This window comes from Dermochelys coriacea, chromosome 15 (genome assembly GCF_009764565.3).
Source record: "Dermochelys coriacea isolate rDerCor1 chromosome 15, rDerCor1.pri.v4, whole genome shotgun sequence".
Lineage (NCBI taxonomy): Eukaryota > Metazoa > Chordata > Testudines > Dermochelyidae > Dermochelys > Dermochelys coriacea.
This window is the reverse complement of record NC_050082.1, coordinates 27,314,384-27,336,581: the sequence shown is the minus strand read 5'-3', so window position 1 is coordinate 27,336,581 and position 22,198 is coordinate 27,314,384. Positions and strand designations below refer to the sequence as shown.

The 22,198-nt window shown below is 42.0% G+C and overlaps 1 protein-coding gene and 1 long non-coding RNA gene across 29 annotated transcripts in view; one reads left to right on the top strand and one right to left on the bottom strand.

Moving 5' to 3' along the window:
- ATXN2 (ataxin 2) overlaps nucleotides 1–22,198 on the top strand; it is an 80,541-nt gene that overhangs the window by 961 nt on the left and 57,382 nt on the right. For 13 of the 28 annotated variants that reach the window (XM_038372743.2, XM_038372739.2, XM_038372737.2 and 10 more), the window contains exons 1-2: nucleotides 8,579–8,730; nucleotides 20,474–20,510. In XM_038372743.2, coding sequence (XP_038228671.1) covers nucleotides 8,579–8,730; nucleotides 20,474–20,510 — 189 coding nt within the window. Of the gene's footprint in view, nucleotides 1–7,649; nucleotides 7,779–8,578; nucleotides 8,731–8,795; nucleotides 8,902–20,473; nucleotides 20,511–22,198 lie in introns of those variants that run through there. The other 15 variants (XM_038372778.1, XM_038372751.1, XM_038372775.2 and 12 more) reach the window with 3 other exon arrangements.
- LOC122456782 lies at nucleotides 5,562–8,624 on the bottom strand. Its single transcript, XR_006275841.1, has 2 exons — nucleotides 8,477–8,624; nucleotides 5,562–5,941 (listed from the first exon to the last, which is right to left on the bottom strand). It is a non-coding gene; the product is annotated as an uncharacterized LOC122456782 (long non-coding RNA).

Sequence of the window (22,198 nt, the reverse complement as noted above, 5' to 3'; positions counted from 1 at the left end):
TGACTTAAGAGGAAAGGATAAACAAACTGGGCCTGTTTAGTCTTGAGAGGAGGGGGGAAAAATGAGGGAGAACCTGATCAGTCTTCAAAAATGTCAAAGGTGGTTTATAAAAAGGATGGTGATCAGTTATTCAGTGTCCACCGAAGATAGGACAAAAAATAATGGCCTTAATCTGCAGCAAGGGAGGTTTAGGTTAGATATTCGGGAAAACTTTCCATCGATAAGAATAGTTAAGCACTGGAATAGGCTTTTAAGGGAGGTTGTGGAATCCCTGTCACTGGAGGTTTGTAAGAACAGGCTGGACAAGCTCTTGTCAGGAATGGTCTAAGTATAGTTGGCCCTGCCTCAGAACAGGGGGCTGGACTAGATGACCTCTCAAGGTCCCTTCCTGCCCGACATTTTTATGATTCTATAAATCAGCTGAAGCTGTTCCTATTAAGCAGAATTAACATCCCTGTTAAACAGCAGTCATTGCTACTATTGGGCTTAAATTGCTTCCCTAAGAATCATCCTAAATATGTGTTTCAGAGTAGCAGCCGTGTTAGTCTGTATTCGCAAAAAGAAAAGGAGTACTTGTGGCACCTTAGAGACTAACAAATTTATTAGAGCATAAGCTTTCGTGAGCTACAGCTCACTTCATCCAATGAATGCATCCGATGAAGTGAGCTGTAGCTCACGAAAGCTTATGCTCTAATAAATTTGTTAGTCTCTAAGGTGCCACAAGTACTCCTTTTCTTTTTGCTAAATATGTGTCTTTCCCTACTACATGTTTCCTGTATTTGTCACTAGAGACATGACTTTTCAGTGTCACTTGCACATGAACTGTCTGGATTTATAATGTTCAGTGGTAGGATTGTCCCTGCATGTTCATTGTGGTGTTGCTTTGGAAAGCATTCAGCCTAGCAACTGGGCTCCCCTGCTGTTGACACCCCTACACGCACAGGTAATGCTTTGTATTTCTGAATGCAAAGCTTGAACAGTCCTTGGCAATCTATACACAACCTTGTGCTGTTTGCATGTGAGGCTACCAAATCTCCGAACATGATCTTTCACTCAGTGAAACGACAGGGTTGTAGGATCAAGATAAACGCATATGTATTTGAGAAATCTTCTATTTTCTAATCTGAGACACTGGAAAAAGGACACTTGGGAGTCTTGGACTAAATGCAGGATTTTTGCAAATTGTTCACAGCCTCTGTTCTTCCTTCCATTCCCCACTCCCAAAACAATGTAAAATTGAAATCTGGAGATGTAGCATCTAATCTGATGCATCCGATGAAGTGAGCTGTAGCTCACAAAAGCTTATGCTCTAATAAATGTGTTAGTCTCTAAGGTGCCGTAAGTACTCCTTTTCTTTTTGCGAATACAGACTAACACGGCTGCTACTCTGAAAAGTATCTAATATGGCACAGAATCTTTACCGTGAATAACTACATAAGGGTAAAATGCAACAAAACCCATATTTCACCCTTACAAGAATGTGTTGTGGGTACAAATCTGCACTGGCCAAAGGGGATAGAAAGACCATTGTGCTGACTAAAGGCAGCCAAGAAGCAATACAACCTGGGATTGTCAAGCGCCAGTAGAATCACCATGTTTTCGTGAAAAAGATAGACTTTTTTTTTACAGCAATCCGCAAAGGGCCCAGTCTGGATCAGGATGCTATTGTTCTAGGTGCTGTAAAAAGCACTTGCCCCAAAGAGCTTAGTCTGCGGCCCTGATACTGCAAACACTTAGGTACACGCTTAACTTTAAGCACCTGAGAAGTCCTAGGGAAGTCCATGGGGGAATATGTACAATCTTAGTTAAGCACGTGAATACGTGTCTGCAGGATTGGGGATTAATTTAAGATGAGATGCAACAAGCTTGTAACAACAGAAAGGAATCCAATAATGAGATATTCATCCTATAAAAATTGAATGACTGGTGGCTAGAAAATAAAACTGGTCAGTTTGGATTCTTTTGCCAAGATGAGTAAAAAGTAAATCATTAAATCCTTTCTGTAGTAGTAACCTTGGCAAAGGAATCTTAAACATGATTTGAGGATGCTCTTTAAGACAGCATGGCAACGAATGTAGAGTTCCATAAATGTAAGACAAAATGTGGTAAATATGCCTAGTGCATTAAATGTGATCAGACCAATTTTTCAAATGACATGGCATATGTTGTTTGACGTTTCAGTACAGGTGAAACCCAAGAATATTGAAGTCTAGGTTCAAATCCGTGGGTGTCGGGGGAGAAATATGAATTGCCTGTTTCCAGTATAGAGTTCCTATTTGGTATGGCAACACCCATTTTTTTCATGGGGGGCGTGTGTGTATATCTCTATATATCTTCCTACTGTATTTTCCACTGCATGCATCTGATGAGGTGGGTTTTAGCCCCCAAAAGCTTATGCCCAAATAAATTTTAGTCTCTAAGGTACCACAAGTACTCTTGTTCTTTTTGCTGATACAGACTAACATGGCTACCACTCTGAAACCTATTGAAGAGGTCACTTATAAGAGTAGTAATAGTCCATCTGAGGTGTGATAGGTATGACTGAATGACTGCCTGTTGGCATGGTAACAAACTAGTGTGAACAGCCTCCCTCCTGGCTGAACTGACTGTTGAAGTGAAGTCTAATCTCACCAAGGGTTTTCACTCTGCAAATGGAATTACAGTATAGGATTGTCTGTAACCAGGAGACCTCCAAATGACTTTAACTGCTTCCCTGTCAAAAGCACTTTAGTTGTACCACCACTTAATGAGGTCATTCTGAGAAATCCAAAATGGGCTATGCTGTTCAGTGAGGCAGCATGAACTGGTGAGCTGAATACAAGTCTGGAAGCAGAAATTCCTGCCTTCTAATCTTGATTTCTTGTGTAAAACATAACCTAGCTGTACAAGGGCACAGCATTTACCTGCCTTGAAGTTATGATGATTGATTGATTTTTTGATATATTGAACAGTGCCCTGAAGAGGTAAAGCACTAGATAAATATTAAGCTTTTAGAATACCCCAATTGGAATATACAAGATGTATTCAAATTGTGGCACTCTATAGAGATCCTTGGGTCAAATGGTTAGAAGCAGATCAGAGGATTAGATAATCATGATCATAGTTTTAGCTAGCACCACTGCAAAGAATAGAAAGGAACTCAATACAAAGACTTTAAGGTGGGACATGATTGTAGGAGGATGGACAGTTCTCCCTTGTGGCATAGCATTTTTGGTTAGGTGGGTGCATAGGTGTGCTTGGGGGCCCTGATTTTTTTGGACATGCTAAATACCCATAGCTCCCGTTGACTTTAAGTGCAGTTGTGAGTGCTCAGCACTTTCACTTCTGTGAAGCACTATCAGCCATGACTGGATGCATGATTCCAGACTACACAGAGCAATGTTCTTGAATGTGTCAAATCTCATGACTGGCAGGGTTACCTATAGTGAGGGTATAGCAAAGTCCATAGAGAGCATGTTAAAGGCACACTGCCAGGTTAAAATTCAGATATCAAAATAAAACCCCTTACCTGAGGCTGGTAAGAGAACTGCAATAAATCATTTCACCATTTATGCAGTTTTAGCATTGCTTAGCTTGGATAATGAAATGAAACTTAGTTGCACTTTGGTTTGTGGTCACTTTCACCATGCAGTTCTCATGCACTAGTGTAGTGTTCACATCCAAACAAAGCTACTTGGCAGCGCATCTCTAGTGTCTATGGTGGTTTGTCAACATTTTAACAAGGGGCTCCTACCAAATTCCCCCCAGACCCTGTGACAAAGCCAGTTCCCTAAATGTTATGAGCCTGCAGGCAGGATAGGGTGAGTGCACATGGAATCTATTCATCTGTTTCCTTAGTTGGGGGGCAGGGGAGAAGTGCTCTGGTAACCAAGGAAGAAGACAATTTGGCAAATCAGCCCTTTTGCTCACAATGTATCTTGGTTCCTGAAGGTGGCCAAGAGTATATTGCTAGCACAGTGTAGTGTGCAGCATGGATAACTTGCATTAGGCATTGGAATAACTCCTTGTAAGGCAATTGGAGGGTCCTTGTTTGTGAAAAAACTTCTGAAAATGCTATCCAGTTGATCCCATCTGATCCATTCCAAAGACAGGTACCGTGAAGTCCATAAATATTTGTGTGAGCGTCAGGGATATCATCTCTTGCAGGGCTGACCCAGTGTTTACGGTTTGACTCTATCAGAGAGGTAAATAGGTGACCAGATGTCCTGATTTTATAGGGACACTCTCAATATTTGGGGCTTTTTCTTATATAGGCATGTATTACCCCCAATCCCTCCGTCCTGACTTTTCACACTATCTGGTCACCCTAGATGGAAATCACCTCAGACCTCTTCAGTTTGGCTGCATATGTTTGCTAAGAGGTTATGGGAGCACCCAAGAGCTCCCTCCAGCACATCAGACAGAAACAGAAGAGTAAATGTGAGGGGTAGCAAAGCTTTAGTAATATAATGTATTGAAGCTGCTGAGAGCAGTTCCAGTAGCTGAGTTTAGCGCTCTCTCTACTGTAGCATCAATCTGCCAAGAGATACAACACATGCAGCAAAGATTATGGCCCTGAATTGATGGCTCTTGTCTGCTGGTTATGTAGCAGTTTAAGTTTCTCTCTAGCCACCAGTGGCAAAGACAAAACCCATTGAAACATCTCAGCCAGAAGTCTAGGGCACCCGTTCAGATTCAGCGCTGGTCAGGTGTGACTGAAAGCTGTTACAAGTTGCTGGCAGTCTACGTGAAGTGAGTTTGGTGCTGAATCAGTTTCTAATGGACAGGTATCTGTGATTAACATTTTAAAATTGCCATTTCAGCTGATGTCCTTGTTGGTTTCAGCAAAGGGACATGGAGTGTAAAGAAATTTTTCTCTGCCAGTGGGGCAGTGTTGGAAATCGCCAATGCTGTTGCCCATCGTCTGAAGTGTCAATTTTTGTATCAACACTAGCTTAGCATATCCCTGAGCCTGAATTCCAAGAGTACAGCATAGTCCCCTTTCATTCCCATCTATGTTTGCAGTGCACTCGTTCCAGCATCTCTGAACTGAAAGGACTGTCATTCTGTCAATCTCATGCATGCCAGATCATGCTACTGACACCTTCTTTCTAGCTTTGTTTCTGGATCAGATAGTGTCTACTACCTGCATATCAAACTGATAGTATGCTCTTACTTAAAATATTTTTCTAGAATGAAAATTTAATATGCAAAAATCTACTGAATAATCAATTGTATGTTGTCAATTTTACTTGCTTTAATTGTATCTTGTCATTTCCTTTAAATTTGGGGCACTGGTACATCAATAGACACAATCCTTTTCAGCGCCAACTAATTTGAAAGATCTAAAATATGCCTTGAAACAAGCTTGAAAGTCTCTTAACTGCTACATTATTTGTGTTGTAGTAGCATGTTGAGGCCCCTGTCGTGATTAAAGCACCATATTACTAGGAACTGTATGTATGATGATCTATTCAGACAATGCTCTGAAGACCTTAGTCTAATTTAGGTGTTCAGGATACTTGCTTCATTTTATAAAAATATGCAGGTTGCCTTAAAAGAAATAAACTTTTGGGGAAAAAAAAATATTTAAGGCTCAAGATCATCTCTAGTAGCAGGCACCAGGTGCGTTGCAGCGTTTTGGCATAAGACTAATTTTGCTGCAAATGTCATTGAAACCTGTGCCGGGGTAACTTTAGTGGTCTCCAACACTGCATACAGAAGTCTCTTCCACAAACTGCATAAATACTTGATGTTCATGATTTTCAATTTCTGCGGTTATGAAATCACTAGTTGGCCACAAAACGTACTAAAAAGGGGAGAAAAGAGAGAGCTTTAAATTTCTGGCTCCGCACAGTGCAAGCATTTCCAATTAAATATAAAGAATTCTTTCTTCTGTGTCCATTTCAGTTAGCATCTACTGTCACCCAGCCAATAATGCCGCCACCATCATTATTCAGGCCTGTAAAACAAAACAAAAAACTTAGCAGCCAAAAGTGTACACATATTGGGGAAATGCTAATTTAAATGTTGCTGGGTTTCTTACCATTGTGTTTTACCACCCACAACTCTGCCAAACCTATAGGAAAACTTGATTTACAAGCAAGGTGTATAAATAATGCCTGCCTAGCAGCATTCCTTTTTATTACACTTCCATTCTCTGGGATTCCTAGAGAGGTTCCATGAATAGATTAGCCTCAAGAATTTTGAGTAACCATGGTTATAAATCAATTTATTTCCTGGTTTTGAAATTCCATCTGTTCATGCCAATTATGTACATGACAGACTTTTAACAGGTCAGTCCAGATTTTATTTTTACATATTAGAATGAATTGGCTGCACTGCAGTGCTCCTGGAAATAAGTAGAATAAAGTAACAGGTACAAGGAACACCTCAAAGAGATCTAAAGTTAAAACTCTATGCTTAAAATTGGCTGATATACAATACCATACATTAATAAAATGACTTGCAACCAGGTTTAGTTGGCATTTCAGCACTTACAGTATGTCTTGCCTTCTGTCAATTATGGCAATCCACCATTAACTGTGTAAAGTTTTTCTTTGAATGTCTTAAACTGCATTTTAAAAAAATTAAGAATCTTAAATACTGAAGGAGTTGGCAAAAAATGTGATAACCCAGTGGATCCATTTCAGCTTTGTTTAAATACAATGTATTTAATTGTATTTAATGGGAGCTAATGTAATTAGTTACTGATGTTATAATGTGATAAATCTACATTTAAAGGGCCACTGATTCCTCAAAATTCTAAATTACTTGTTTAGAAGTTTGCATACATCATTTGAGGTTGGTTTTTTTTTTTTTTTTTTTTTGTTTGGAAGCTGGGGCAATTTGGTTAAGCGGACTGAAATTAAGAAACTCCGTGTAGCCTTGGATAAGTCTTTTAAAAGGTGAAATGCAAAGCCAAAAGAACGATTTTGTTCCTTTACTACTTTTCTGTCTGCAGAAAGGCTTGAGCTTTTTTTCAAACGTCTTTTATACAAATGTTAGATCCTTATTTCCTTCTCTGGTGGAAGCTCTGAAGAGCGATGTCATACACAACTGTAATCTGAGCTGCCTCACTTCCTCCTCCAGGTGAAGGAAACAGTTTCCTAAAATCCAGAGAGATGAGGGAATGTTAACAGCTCCGGGGTCAACTGCATGCCTATGTGCTCCAGCAAAGAGGGAAGCAAAGATTTTAAGTTAAAAATGACAGGTTTCAGAGTAGCAGCCGTGTTAGTCTGTATTTGCAAAAAGAAATAGGTGCCACAAGTACTCCTTTTCTTTTAAGTTAAAAATGTTAGCTGAGGTCAATTCTGTAGCTAGAACTAGTAAAAGGCTTAACCTCCATCTCCGTTTTCCTTGGGTAAAACAGGAATACTGTATTTATCTTCCTCACAGGAGTTTTAAGAATGTTTGCAAAAGTGATTTGAAGATGTAAAGCACAATATAATTAACCACTAATTCCCATAATTTTTTTAATCTATTAGCAGTCCTCTAAAATGTGTGAATTTATGGGAGGAGGGGCATACAGTGTTCATAAACCCGAAACAACACACAGCACCCTATGAACACGGTGCATTACAAACCTGGAGGTCTGGGCCCGTTTTTTTTCTTTTGTTTTTAAAGAATCTAATGCTCTAATCGTGCAACCAGGAGCCTGCTCTGCCTCCGGGAAGTCTGCCAGGTCCCGGGAGGGCAGAAGTCTCTGCTTGCGGATCCTATTGTAGGACTGGGCCCTCAACAGCTACAACCCCAGCAGTTAACCGGAGCGGGAGCAGACAGCGGGGGAGCAGCCGGAGGTAACGCGGTAGAGGGGAGCGTCTGGGCTTCCAGCCTCCCGGCTACGTCCCGGCAGCGGGGTTTGTGGCGGCTGCCGGGGGCCCAGCGCCCCGCCGCAGAGGGAGGGGATGGGGGGGCCCGCGCAGCTGCCTCCACGGCGCTGCCGGAAGGTTGGCCGGGCCGAGGCTGCTGCGCCAGGGGCCGGCTCCCGTCCAGCGGCGCCGCAGAGCGCCTGGGCCGGCTCTGAGGGGCGGGCTGGGGGGCCGCCCACACCCCGGCAGGGAACGAGCCGGGGCGGGGGGGACGGAGCGTCGCCCTGCCGGCCTTGGTGCCGCCGCCCCCCGGCGTCCCCGGGCCCGTCCCCGGCCGCCTCACGTGTCCCGGCCGGCGCTCGCTCCCCGGCCGCCCCTTCACCCGCCGCTTCCCCGCTCAGACCCTTCCGACTTCCCGTAAAGAGTCCGGCCGCGGGGAGGCTCCCGGCGGCGGGGCGGAGCGGGGCCGGGCTCCCGAACGCCCCCGGCCGGGTCCCCCGGGCCGCGGGGCTGGGCGCGGCCGCCCGGCGGGGCGCTGTCAGGCGCCCGGCAGGGCTGGGCGGGCAGGTACGCAGCGCGCCTCCCCTCCCCCCCCGCCGGATCCCTCCGCGCCCCGCTGCCCGCGCGCTCGCGCTCCCCCTGCCTCCCTCCCTCCCTCCCGCCCGGCCCGGCCCGGCTCGGCTCACACTGTTTGGGAGCCAGCGGCCGAGACAGCGGCGGCTCCGGAGCAGCGAGCGAGCGAGCGAGCGCAGCAGGCCCCGGCGCGCGCCCGGCCCGGCCCCTTCGCCATGTCCCTCAAGCAGCAGCAGCAGCAGCAGCAGCAGGCGCCCCAGGCCGCCGGCAACAACCGCAAACCCCCCGGCGGCGGCGGCGGCCCCGGCATCCCGGCAGCAGCGGGGGGAGGCGGCGGCGGCGGCGGCGGGCGGCAGAATATGGGCAGGTGGGTCTGGGGCGGGGGGAGAGCGGGCCGCAGAGCAGCGCTTCCGCGCGGGCCTTCAGCGGCCCCCGGCCTGAAGGGGGGGAGGGGGCGCGGCAGAGGACGCGGCGCAGGCCGGGCGCTGAGTCCCTTTCCCGGCGAGGCCTCGGCGAGGCGGCGGAGCGGGGCGATTGGGTGGGTCTAGGCCGCGGGAGATGCCGGGCGGGGTGAAGGGGCACCCGGCCCTGGGGAGGGGGCTGGGCCTGGCTTCGCGGGGCGGGTGAAGGGCACCCGGCCCGGGGGGCTGGGCCCGGCCTCGCCGGGGGGAGGCTGAAGGGGCCCGGGGGGGGGCTGGGCCTGGCCTCGCGGGGAGGGCAGCGGCGCGCCCGGGGAGGGGCAGCCCACTCGGGGGCTGGCGGCTCCGCCGTGGAGCCGCCGCTGCTAGGCCTCTGTTTCCCAGGCCGGCTCGAAGGGCGCTCGTGCCGCGCGGCCTAAGGCCGGAAGGTGCCGGGTGAGGGGCTCGGGGCTCGCTTGGCCGGCGGGCGGGCCCCGCTTGCGGGAGGAGGGGACTAGACCCCACCTGCGAGGGAGGGGGAAGGAGGCCCCGGCCCGCAGCCAGGCCGGCGCGCCTGCTGCCGGTACAGAGGTGACCATTTTATTTTCGAAATAGGCGTTGTATTGAGACCCGCGTCGTGAGTCTGCTGCAGCCCGGCGGCTCGTCCCCGCCGGGCCGCCTGCTGGGGCACTGCTTAAAGTGTCCGAGTCTGCAAATGCCGGTGAAGGTGATTCACGGTAACCGCTGCAGAGGAGACGAGGTTTTTAAGCACGCTTGCTCACGGAGTGAAATGCCATCCAAGTTCGTAATGTAAAGACGTGAATCCCTGGTGGGAGGTGTCAGGTGTTCTCATTGCCCGCTGTTGGTAGTGAGACTCTCTCTGCAGTAAGCTCCCTACTTCTGACCCTATATCAGAGCTGCTGTCCTTTGCTTGATGATTGGGTATGATTCTCAGGGCAAAGATACGCTCCCAGGTCTTCATCTTTCAAAAGGTTTCTTCATCTTTCACAACTGTTTAGTTGTGCTTGCCTCTGTCGCCTCCCCCTCCCCACCATGCAGACTTTCTGGTATCCTGGATCTCCTGACACCTTGAGAGATCATGCATAATGTTTCCCTTTTGGAGTTCCTGGTCTCAGGGCACTTGGTATTTAAGTTTTCCCTTTTGCATTGCACTCTAGTTTGGCAGTTCTACTCTTATTCAGTTCTGTGTGCTAGCAGTAAAACAAAATATACTAGACAACTGTTGTGGGACACATCTGACAGCAGGATTTCACTTAATTACCAGTCAACGGAACAAAGTGGAGGGAAAGATCGAGGGGGAAAAGAACAATGCAAACTAAAAATGTATTGACACTTTGAGCAGTTTACTGAAGTGATTTCTTACATTCAACATTCCTCCCTTAAAATTTTAGTGGGGATGTGAAGCCTTTTGTGTGTGTGCGTGCGTGCGTGCGTGTGCGAAAGAAAGTCAGCTCATGTTTCCTGGTCAAATTCCAACTAAAGCCATTACATTCTTCCTACCTATGTTACCCTTGGTTTCAAGTGGATAAATTGTTATGGGGACAGTTAACTTGACATTCAGTTTATGTAACCTGTAGAGCACTTTGAGATCTTTCTAGATGAAGGATCCTGTAAAATTGAGACTTTCTCTCACTGGAAGTCTTGCCAAGGTGCTGAATGAAGCACCTTTAAAACACTCCCACTGGTATCTTAGAGAAAAATCTTAATTTTGGATTATCAGTGTTGTTAAAATTTACCTCATGCTGCAAATTTGTATGTATGCTCTGTTTCAGAGTAGCAGCCGTGTTGGTCTGTATCCACAAAAAGAAAAGGAGGACTTGTGGCACCTTAGAGACGACAAATTTATTTGAGCATAAGCTTTTACAGTTCACTTCATCGGATTCATCACGAAAGCTTATGCTCAAATACATCTGTTGTCTCTAAGGTGCCACAAGTCCTCCTTTTTCTTTTTATGTAAGCTCTGTTTGTGTGCAGTTTTAAAAACCAGTTTGTTTTAAAATATGTTTTACAATCTTTGTGCCTTGGTATTAAACTTTGTAATGAAAAATTAAATTGTTTCTTGCTTGTGCTAAGCTGGTTTCTTAACACTTTTATTATTTGTAACTCCATAATGTTTACATGCGTAGTACATTCCTGAGATGCACATGCTGTTGCTTTGCATGGGCAGTCAGATTTTAGGAGTTGAAATGTGGCCATAAAGCTCATTTGAGCTATTGGAGGCAAAATGTTTATAATGGTAGAAATTAGTAAGGACAAGCACCTGCTTCTCTTTTGTCAGTGGGTTGGAATGTTTCCTTGCTTTGCTTACTTCACTAGATTTGCTTTCAGAATGTTTGCTATAACTACCCTTTATATAAGAAAAAGATTTTTGTGTGTTTGAGTGGGGGATTAGCAGCCTTTCAGTAAGAATATTTAGACAACAAAACCTCTCAAAAAGGTGCATTACTAGAAGCAGATGTGTCTCTTACAAACTGGCAAATGTGTTAAATGCCATACTTATTTGTGGTCTGTATAAGTGGAATATGGCATGTACGGACATAACATGCTGTTGGTATCCTCTCTCCAATCGCTGAAAAAACTATTACAAAAAATACAGACACTGTATACAGACCTGACAAACTACAGCTACAGCATGCTAGTCAAACGTTCTCAAATTTATATTTTGATGTTTGGTTCAGTTTTATCCAATTATAAATTTAGTTATTCTGCATCTCTCCTGTAATCGTAAACAGTTGCATCAATCTCATCAGGAGGCACCATCCAAAGGAAAATTGTTTTATTATGAGGAAATATCAATATTTTTGTCCTCGGGCAACGTTATTTAAAACCATCTTTTAAATCAGGGTCTACTTTGAGTAGTTGAGTTACAATTGTAGAAAACTATTTTTCTGTACTTTAGCATCTTGATCAATTGCCCAACTGTGCTGAACATTCAGGTTTAAAGGAATGTAAGTTAAAAGTATTTTAAAAATTCCTTGCTTATAAAGAGATTAAAGCTGAAATGATTGAAAACTCCCTTTTCACCATTAATGCTAATTGTTCTCTATCAGATTTCCTTTTAGGCGATGAAGTAGGTTAGTCATTTTCACTTTTCAGTAGTCTCACCAAAAAGTCTAAACCAAGAGCAGGAGGAAGAATGGTTGTCCCACCTGGACAGAAGTAGTTGAGAATATTAAGTGTATGCTAACTCCTAGATACTATTATAGTGGCTTCTTTTGAAATGCAGACTGGTTGTGCCAGAGTCAAAGTTAAACCACCACTTTCTCTACCCTAAAGAGCTTACTGTCCTCTATGCTTGTGTGCATGCACGATTTTAGTAGTGACCTCAGTTCACTAGAAGCCTTCATCTCTGTCATAGTAACCATTTCATGATATAGTAATCATTCCCTTAGTGTCTTATTGAATACCTGTAACTCTTTCATGTTTGTACATTGTGCTAGTAACTGTTTTAGGGAAAGGTGGGCTGTCTTGTGTGTAAAGTGTCTGACTAGGAGTTGATTTGTGTGATTTAGGGTAAGTTACTAAATTTCTATTCCTCACTTTTCTCAACTGCGAAATTAGGATAATTTCCTATTTTATCTTTCAGTGCTCCTTCAAGGCTTAATGACAGGTTTCAGAGTAGCAGCCGTGTTAGTCTGTATTCGCAAAAAGAAAAGGAGTACTTGTGGCACCTTAGAGACTAACAAATTTATTAGAGTATAAGCTTTCATGAGCTACAGCTCACTTCATCGGATGCATTACCATTTTAAAGCACTTGGAGGTCCTTGGATGGAGGGCACTATATGTGTAAAATATTTTCCAGGATTACATAATCTTCTGTGGTGTTCAAGTTTATAATAAAATCTACATCAAATTAGTTAGTAACTCATATTGCTGGAATGTAACTCTGTTAAATTATCAAATGGAATAACTCTTAACCTACAGGTCACTCTTAATTATAGATTGCTACTAATGTTCATAAACAGTTATCAGTGTGATGTTTGTTTCATACTTTCTAGAAAGTGCAATTGACAATATGAATGGCTGTGGTTTGCAACAATTATGTAAAGAAGGTTCTTCAGCGCCTCATTTATCAACTGTCCTACTTTATATAAGAGGTATATAAAAAAGACACTGATATAAGTTACTGAGCTGTAAATTTGACCTCATGTTCACTGTTTATTTACAGGATGGATTAAGTGTACTTTAAAGGAGTTTAGCATTAAGTAGACAGTACTGTAGAAAATCTACTGAAAATCTTGCTTTAATACTTCATGTAGGATTTTTAACTTTGCATCTGTGGTACACAAACATTTTTATAAGGACAGTCTGATTTTGCAAGATGCTGAACTCAATTGAGGTAGATAGACTTTTGCAGAGGTTCTCAGAAGATGCAGGCAGTTATGCATGCACAAATAGGTCGACACAAGGTGGCTACATCAACCTGACTTTGTAGTGTAGACCAGGCCTGAGAGAATCTGTTGGAATAAAGTACAATTGTCTGTTAAGGTATTTCTCTAATACAAGAAACTGGTTTACAGTTTCTAGGCACTTATTTTGTAAGGAAAGCATTCTGGAGCCAATTCATCCAATACGTCGTCTTCAGTAATACTTATTGATGCCCCCAAAAGTCTTGTCTTTGCTCTATTAAACTTAACAATTGTAGTTTGCAGTTGCATGTTTTAAACTGTCTGCACTAGCTGTCTCCACTAAATGCAGCGTATGTATGGAGATGTTTCCTATGTTCAGTCTTGTATAGCAAAATCAATGAAACCAACACAAATATTCCATTTGGAGAAAAATCATGAGACTTTATGTATATTGTTGGAAAACTAAGTTCCCTTTCTTTAAACATTCATGTGTTCTTTGTATGTTTTTTTAACTAGAAAAATATATAAAAGTTTAAAGGAACGGCTTTCTGCTCGTATTCATATTAGTATGATATTTGAAGCTTAGGTGATAACTGAAGTATAATTGTGTAGCATTTATCAATAGTATGATATAGCTTTTATAAACCTAGAAAACTTACTTACCATTTCACATATGGGATGATACCCTTTTGTAACAATCTGAATTTTCAATGCGACTTCTGAGCACAACAGACTCATAATGTAAATATTGACCTGATATGAGAAGTTTGCTATTTTGGCGCTCTTCCTACAAAATAATGGCTTAAACGGTTTCTTTTGTAAAAAGAAAAGGAGTACTTGTGGCACCTTCGAGACTAACAAATTTATTTGAGCATAAGCTTTTGTGAGCGACAGCTCACTTCATCGGCTGCATGCAGTGGAAAATATAGTGGGGAGATTTTTATATACACAGAGAACATGAAACAATGGGTGTTACCATACAGACTGTAACAAGAGTGATCAGGAAAGGTGAGCTATTACCAGCCGGGGGGAGAAGCCTTTTGTAGTGATAATCGAGGTGGGCCGTTTCCAGCAGTTTACAAGAACAGTAGGAGGGGAAATAAACAGGGGGAAATAGTTTTACTTTGTGTAATGACACATCTTTATTCAAGCCTAAATTAATTGTATCCAGTTTGCAAATTAATTCCAATTCAGCAGTCTCTCATTGGAGTCTGAAACTTAGCAGAACAGTCAGGATGTGCACTGCTTAGACAGTCTGCATGGTGATTGCTGTCCATTCTCACCTCCTCCTGTCCTTACTGATTGTTACATTCATTTAGGTTACGTCTCAGTCCCTGACCCAAAGAGTTTACCATTAATCTACAGCTTTCTGTTTAGTTAAAATCTGGTATGCTCTTGGGTGCTATGAACATAATAAATTATAATGGCTCAATATTATTTATTGTACTTCTGCAAAGATGTTTGGAGGTTGAGCCTTTTCTTATTGGGATAGAAACATCAAGTTGATTGGCCTCTATCAGAAGGCACGTACCACTCTGGTTACATTGCAAGATATAAGCAGAATGATATTAAAATCTGGAAGTGAGCTGTAGCTCACGAAAGCTTATGCTCTAATAAATTTGTTAGTCTCTAAGGTGCCACAAGTACTCCTTTTCTTGGTTTCAGAGTAGCAGCTGTGTTAGTCTGTATCCGCAAAAAAGAAAAGGAGTACTTGTGGCACCTTAGAGACTAACAAATTTATTTGAGCATAAGCTTTCGTGAGCTATCATCGGCTGCATTAAGTTGAAAATAAAGTGGGGAGATTTATATACACAGAGAACATGAAACAATGGGTGTTACCATACACACTAACGAGAATGATCAGGTAAGGTGAGCTATTACCAGAAGGAAAGCGGGGGCGGGGGGGGGGGAAACCCTTTGTAGTGATAATCAAGGTGGGCCATTTCCAGAAGTTGACAAGAACATGTGAGGAACACGGGGCGGGGGGAGAGAAGAGAATAAACATGGGGAAATAGTTTACTTTGTGTAATGACTCATCCATTCCCAGTCTTTATTCAAGCCTAAGTTAATTTTATCCAGTTTGCAAATTAATTCCAATTCAGCAGTCTCTCCTTGGAGTCTGTTTTTGAAGCTTTTTTGTTGAAGAATTGCCACTTTTAGGTCTGTGATCGAGTGACCGGAGAGATTGAAGTGTTCTCCGACTGGTTTTTGAATGTTATAAGTCTTGACGTCTGATTTGTGTCCATTCATTCTTTTACGTAGAGACTGTCCAGTTTGGCCAATGTACATGGCGGAGGGGCATTGCTGGCAAATGATGGCATATATCACATTGGTAGATGTGCAGGTGAACGAGCCTCTGATAGTGTGGCTGATGTGATGAGGCCTTATGATGGTGTCCCCTGAATAGATATGTGGACAGAGTTGGCAACGGGCTTTGTTGCAGGGATAGGTTCCTGGGTTAGTGGTTCTGTTGTGTGGTTGCTGGTGAGTATTTGCTTCAGGTTGTGGGGCTGTTGTAAGCAAGGACTAGCCTGTCTCTCAAGATCTCTGAGAGTGATGGGTCGTCCTTCAGGATAGGTTGTAGATTCATAGATACTAAGGTCAGAAGGGACCATTCTGATCATCTAGTCTGACCTCCTGCACAATGCAGGCCACAAAATCTCACCCACTCACTCCTAAGAAAAACCTCACCTATGTCTGAGCTATTGAAATCCTCAAATTGTGGTTTAAAGACTTCAAGGAGCAGAGAATCCTCCAGCAGTGACCCATGCCAAGTGACCCGTGACCCATGCTACAGAGGACAGTGGCGCAGCTTCATGGGTACAGCTGTGCCACTGTAAACTCTGTCGTGTAGACACAGTCTTAGAGATCTGATTCTATTCCTGGGCCTACCACAAACTTTTTGTATTATGCTGGTCAAGTTGCTAAGATCATGTCTACAGTACAAGCGCTATAGCAGCCTAGCTATGGCACTGTAGCTATAGCAGCGTAGCTATGGCACTGAGACTGTAACCCTGTAGTGTATACAGAGACTACAGTGATAGAAGGGGTTTTTCCATAGCTGTAAGAACTCCACCTCCCCTAGCAATAGCAGGTATGTCACTGGAAGCATTCTTCTATATCCTAGCTGTGTGCTATCCAGGGATTAGGTTGGCATAGCTACAGGACTCAGGACTAGGGATTTTTCACAACCCTGAGCATTGTAGCTATATCGACCTAAGTTTCAAGTGTAGACCAGACATTAGTTTGTACCTCAGTTCCCCATCTGTTAAATAAAATACCTTGATGATGCATTGGAGAGGTTATAGTTGGGGGCTGAAGGTGATGGCTAGTGGCGTTCACCCATTGTTTCGTGTTCTCTGTGTATATAAATCTCCCCACTGTATTTTCCACTGAATGCATCTGATGAAGTGAACGGTAGCTCACGAAAGCTTATGCTCAAATAAATTTGTTAGTCTCTAAGGTGCCCCAAGTACTCCTTTTCTTTTTATTAAAATCTTGGTGATTTCCCCCTCCCCCCATTCTGTAGGGCTTAAGTTGTAGCTTGAAAACAAGAAGTATGATTCAGAAAGATGTCTAGTAGCTCATAATGCAGTAGGCGAAAACCCAGTAGTTAATCTAACTCTTGAACCAATTTAGAATTTGAGAAATTACTGCTAGTGAGGACAAGAAGAATTTTTGCTGAGGGCCATTGCTACAGAAACAAAGGAAAAAACAGTAACTTTGTTAATGGAAGTGCTGCAGCAGATGTGGAATTTTATAACTTCGCGCACACTGAAAATGTTAAAGAAAAACTGCAACCATTTTGCTCAGTCCAGCAATCTAAAAGCTTATAGGCTAAGAAGCGCTTCTCACTAGAATAAAACTGTGATTTCTTAATCTTTTCAGTTGTGATGGTTACTTTTAAATCTAATGTTGGAGCTATCTAGGTTACTAAAATGACTCTTGACACCAACGAAGGAGAGTCTGGTGAAGAATCTCCAAGCTAATTTCTAGCCTGCTTTGAGGCTGGTTGAGTCAGCTGTCTGACTTTTCTGTAATGTTTAAAAGTGAAATGTGTTAAACATTAGTGCAATAGAGCATTGTGAAAACTCAACTATAGCTTCTTTCATGGAGCTCTCACCTCTGATTACATCACTTTTTTTGCCTTCTGCATGAGTGGCTCAGATGGATGTTCCTATGTTACAGGAACATGAAGGGCTCACCATGCCACAGTGTTTAGTTTGACAAGTGATTAACCTAGTCAGCTACTTGTAACCAAAGCTCAAAATAAAGTGTGTGGCACTATTTTGTGATGCTAATGGAGAGGCAGAGAAGTCATGCAAATAAACTTTCATTTACTTCCCTGGTTTATAATGTTTCACTAGACTTCTGAAAACTAATTTGACAGCTTGATTTCTGAATGACCTGTATTTTATTACTAATTATGGGGCATCATCAGTTTGCGTGAGGCTGTGTAAAACAGAAAGAAGGATGAAGTCATGCCTCAAGAACAGTGGTTCTCAACCTATTTACCATTGTGGGCCGCATATGCAGCTCTCTGTGTGCTATGTGGGCTGCATCCACACAATATATATATACTACCTGTATGGTCCTGAGGATGTCACATGAGCCACAGCTGTGTGCAGATTGGGCTGCAGCAGGCCGTGGGGTGAGTACCGCTGCTCTAGAAGCTTATATTTTAAACAGGACAGCTGACAGTTCAGAGTCTTCCTGTTCCCCTTCTTCTTCTTAATACAAAGAGAAGTCTTGGACAGACAAAAAAAACACTGAATCTGTGATATTTTATCACAGTGGTGAACCTGTAGGGCTACTCGTGAGCCGTTACCTTTGCATTCAATCTCTCCTCTGTTTTTTCCACCAAATGCATCCGATGAAGTGAGCTGTAGCTCACGAAAGCTTATGCTCTAATAAATTTGTTAGTCTCTAAGGTGCCACAAGTACTCCTTTTCTTTTTGCGAATACAGACTAACACGGCTGCTACTCTGAAACTTTGCATTCAGTATCACTTTTCAGGAAATGTGTGATTCCAGGTACTTGTAGGACCACCAGTACTTGTGCTTTTGTGTGGTTACATGTGCAATTGACCTAACATAGACTTTAAGGCCAAAAGGGACTATTACTATGATTCAGAAAGATATTACACAATATATTCCAATGCAGAAGATTTCATTCTTCAAATGTTAAAATATGCCAAATATGGAATACATAAGACAGTTGGAAAATTATTTGTATGCTGGTACCTTTTAAATTGGCACTAAGAATTTAAGACTTGTCTACATGAGGAAGTTATTCTGGAAGAAGACTGGGTGTGAATTTTAAAGTGCCACAGCTATTCTGGAAGAACTCCCTGCATGGACACCCTTATTCTAGAATAAGGTCTGGTCTACAGTTAAATTTTTAGATTGGCATAGCTCAGAAATGTGAAAAATTCACACTCCTGAGTGTTATAGCTATGGTGACCTAACCCCTGTGTAGATGCAACTAGATCGATAGAAGAATTCTTCCATCAGCCTTGCTACCACCACTCAGGGAGGTGGATACCTAAAGCAATGGAAAAACCCCTTCTGTCACTGTGGGCTGCATCTATACTATGAGGTTATGGTGGCATAATAGCAGTACTATAGTCCCTGTAGCATAGATGAGCCTTAGGAGTGTCCACATGAGGAGCTATTGCAGAATAGCGATTCCCGCCAGATTCCCTATGTAGACAAGTCCTTATTCAGATAGTTGCAAATTCTTTTTCACATTTTTTTTTTTATGCAGCTCTATAAAAGGTAAACACATGGACTCAGAAGTGCTAATATTCTGTCCACTTTTTTCTTAATGTTGGAAATGTAGATCTTTTCCTACATATAAACATCTTATGCTTTATATCACTTCGTAAAGTAATTTTAGTGTAATTCAAAAGCACTATAGAAGTGTTTGTTACTGCTATGCTGGTCTAATGCAACACAGACTCGCTTACAGCTGGTGCCTGGTAGTGTCTGCTATAGATTCGAGACACTTCCATAATCCCTTGTTTTGAGTTGCATAAGCTTTAGTTTTGGGCCTGACATTTTCTGTAGTTGACGCTGGCCTTTATTTTTGTAAATGTTTGAAGAAAAAATGGTTAGCTGTTCTGGATTTTGTTTTAGTTTTGGAAGGGTGAAAAAGTCTCATTTTTAAGTATAGCAAGTTGCTTTCTGACTCTTATATAATGAACTGCCCAATATTGTAGTACCAGATTTTCAGAATGGCTATTCAGATCCTTTTTTATTTACGGAAAAACAAATTCTAACATTTTAGAAACTCATATTTTACACTGTTAATGTTTAATACAAGGCATTCCAATTTATTTTACTACTGACAGTGTCTTCATAGTTTATATCTCACCTCATACGGATTTCAGTGCAGAAACAGATTCAGGATTGAAAGCTGTATGAACTTTAGAATGAAGAACACTTTCTGAGTTTGGGATCGCCACAGAAAAAGAAGGTGCCTTTCAAATTCCTCTAATCTAAATAGCCCCCAGAATTTTTCTTTGGGGTGGGAGGAGGCAAGATGATCAAACTAAAATGCAAAAAAACTTACATTATGTAACATTAAGGTTATGAAATTAAAAGTCTGAAGTCAGAAATGCAAAAGTTGTGGCTTAACATGAAACCAGAATACTATTCTCATGGGCATGGGCATGTGCATTTTGTGATCATACTGTTTCAAAATAAAATTTATTAAATACAAAAACTTTTTTACAATCTTAGATACATGTGTAATATTGCTATGCTTTATTCTAGAGTACTATGGTATCGGCACCTTTTAGTAGAATAAAAATGCTATAATTCATACTTATTTGCTTATAAAGTTGCCACTTCTGTTTCTGGATGTACGTTAGTATTCTCAGTTATGATGCTGCAGTGGTACTTGACTCTAACTTGAAACATCAGATAATTACCTTTGTGACACATAGCACTTGGTCATACATACATGATCACTTTAGTATGAAAAGGGCTAGTATTTAAGAGATAACAGGTCTTAAAGTGAAATTGATTTAGAAATGTTCCTTCACTGCTGTGTTCCTTGGTCTGTTGTAGATGTAGAAATGATATCTTTTTAAGATTAGTAAAATGATTCTAAATTAGGTTTTCTCTTGATAGAGGAAAATCTTACAGGAGCTTTAACATTTATCTTTTTTTTTTTTTTTTTTTTTTTTTTTTTTTTTTTTTTCCTCCAACACCTGTAATCTGGGTAGGTTTTCTGTATTCAACCAGTTTCCCTCAATACTTGAGTTCAAGTGATGTCTAATTTCAGCAATCTTATTGTCTTGTTTTTATTGAATCTGATACATATTTAATAATTTCAGAGGTCGCAGCAGTGGCAAAGGGCCGCCTCAGCCTACAGTAAGTACATATTTCATTGTTTCTCATAGTACTATGTTGCTTTGCATGGAAATTTAATATCTAATAACTTGAAAATTTTAAGTCTCGTTTCAGGAAAATAAACTTAAATCTCTAGTATTTCAGGTCATTGTAGATGGGTAACTTGAGATTAGCAGACAGTAAACTGTCTTGATTGTCAAATCTCTCTTGGTTTTAATACCTTTATGGATATTCTAGCCATTTTCACAGATGCTGTTAGAAAACACTCGATCAAACATTGAGTGACTCTCTTAAAATTTAGGGCCTTGCATTCATTTAATACTAGTAGTCTCCCAAACAAAGCACTTACCTACAAAATATGGAACTGTGGCTGTGTAAATCCATTTTCTGTATATTCTTGGCAACTGTATCATACACGTGCATAGTAGTACCTATATAGGTGTTACTCATGGCAACGGCTACATATTTGTTCCTATTTGAGGCCTGTAACGTTAGTCCATCCCATAAGTAGAGAAGTCTAAAGCTAGTACAAGACATCACTGAGTTGAACAAAAGTAACAGATGTGTTAGCACTATTGATAAGGTTGGTCTGATTTCTCTCTTAACCAAAACTAAACTCCCGGTTTATTACAATTCCGTATAGCTCTGAAAAATGTTCTACAAATTAGCATAGTTATATAGCTTTACACATTTGGAATTCTAGCGAAACAAAAATTATGTTCAACTTTGCTTCAGACACCTTTGGTAAGCCCTTTCCTAAAAGCATGTCTGTGTACAACTTTGATATAGTGCGGGTGTTTAAGGGCAATTAAATTATTTAATTTTTTTTGTAGGGGGAGAGGGTGACTTGAAATGGCTAAGGTTATACCTAGTGCATCTTTTTTACAGATATAAAGACACTTTTCTAGTGACAGTAAAGCACACAAATTTCCCCTTGTCCCTTCAAACTTCATATACTTTGTCTGAGAGGCTAAAGTTAAACAAACTATTTTGTGTTTGATGTCTTTAAATCACCCACACTAACAAATATTGAAGTATGAACCTCTAAAGATTGTTTCTAAGAACAATGGGTGATGTCACAAAACATGTACTTCAATACATAGGCATAACTGGATTAAACTAAACAGTTTGACACAGCCTAAAAGAGATGCTGTCAATTGACAAGCTCAAAATATGATGGGGTATTCATCTGTTTCAGCATCTGTTGGCTCACAAGAATGAAGCTGGCAGGGAAAGAGGAGAGATGTCGCACCATGCGCACATTCTCATCACTTAATATATGCAAGTGCAAATCCATAAAATCTAGCATCATGCTTGATATTTGGTGGGGTTGCCTAGCTTAGGATCTTAGATTTTGATACGATTGTAAATCTAATCTTGGTTTATTTAGAATATGTTCTGTCATCGTCTTGGGAATTTGTAATTTGATGCTTTTAACTGCTGCTAATATGACTGGGGTTGGGTGACCAGATACCCTGATTTTATGGGGACAGTCCTGATATTTGGGGCTTTTACTTATATAGGCGCCTATTACGCCCCACCCTGTCCTGATTTTTCACACTTTCTATCTGGTCACCCAAACCCGGGTCTGCTAGCTAGTCCCTGAAATGGGGGGTGGGGGGGAGAGAATGTACATCAACAGGCTTTTAGCTAAAGCAGCTCTCTTTCTTGGGTGGCCGTTGAGGTATTTGCACCAACAGCTTGTAGTC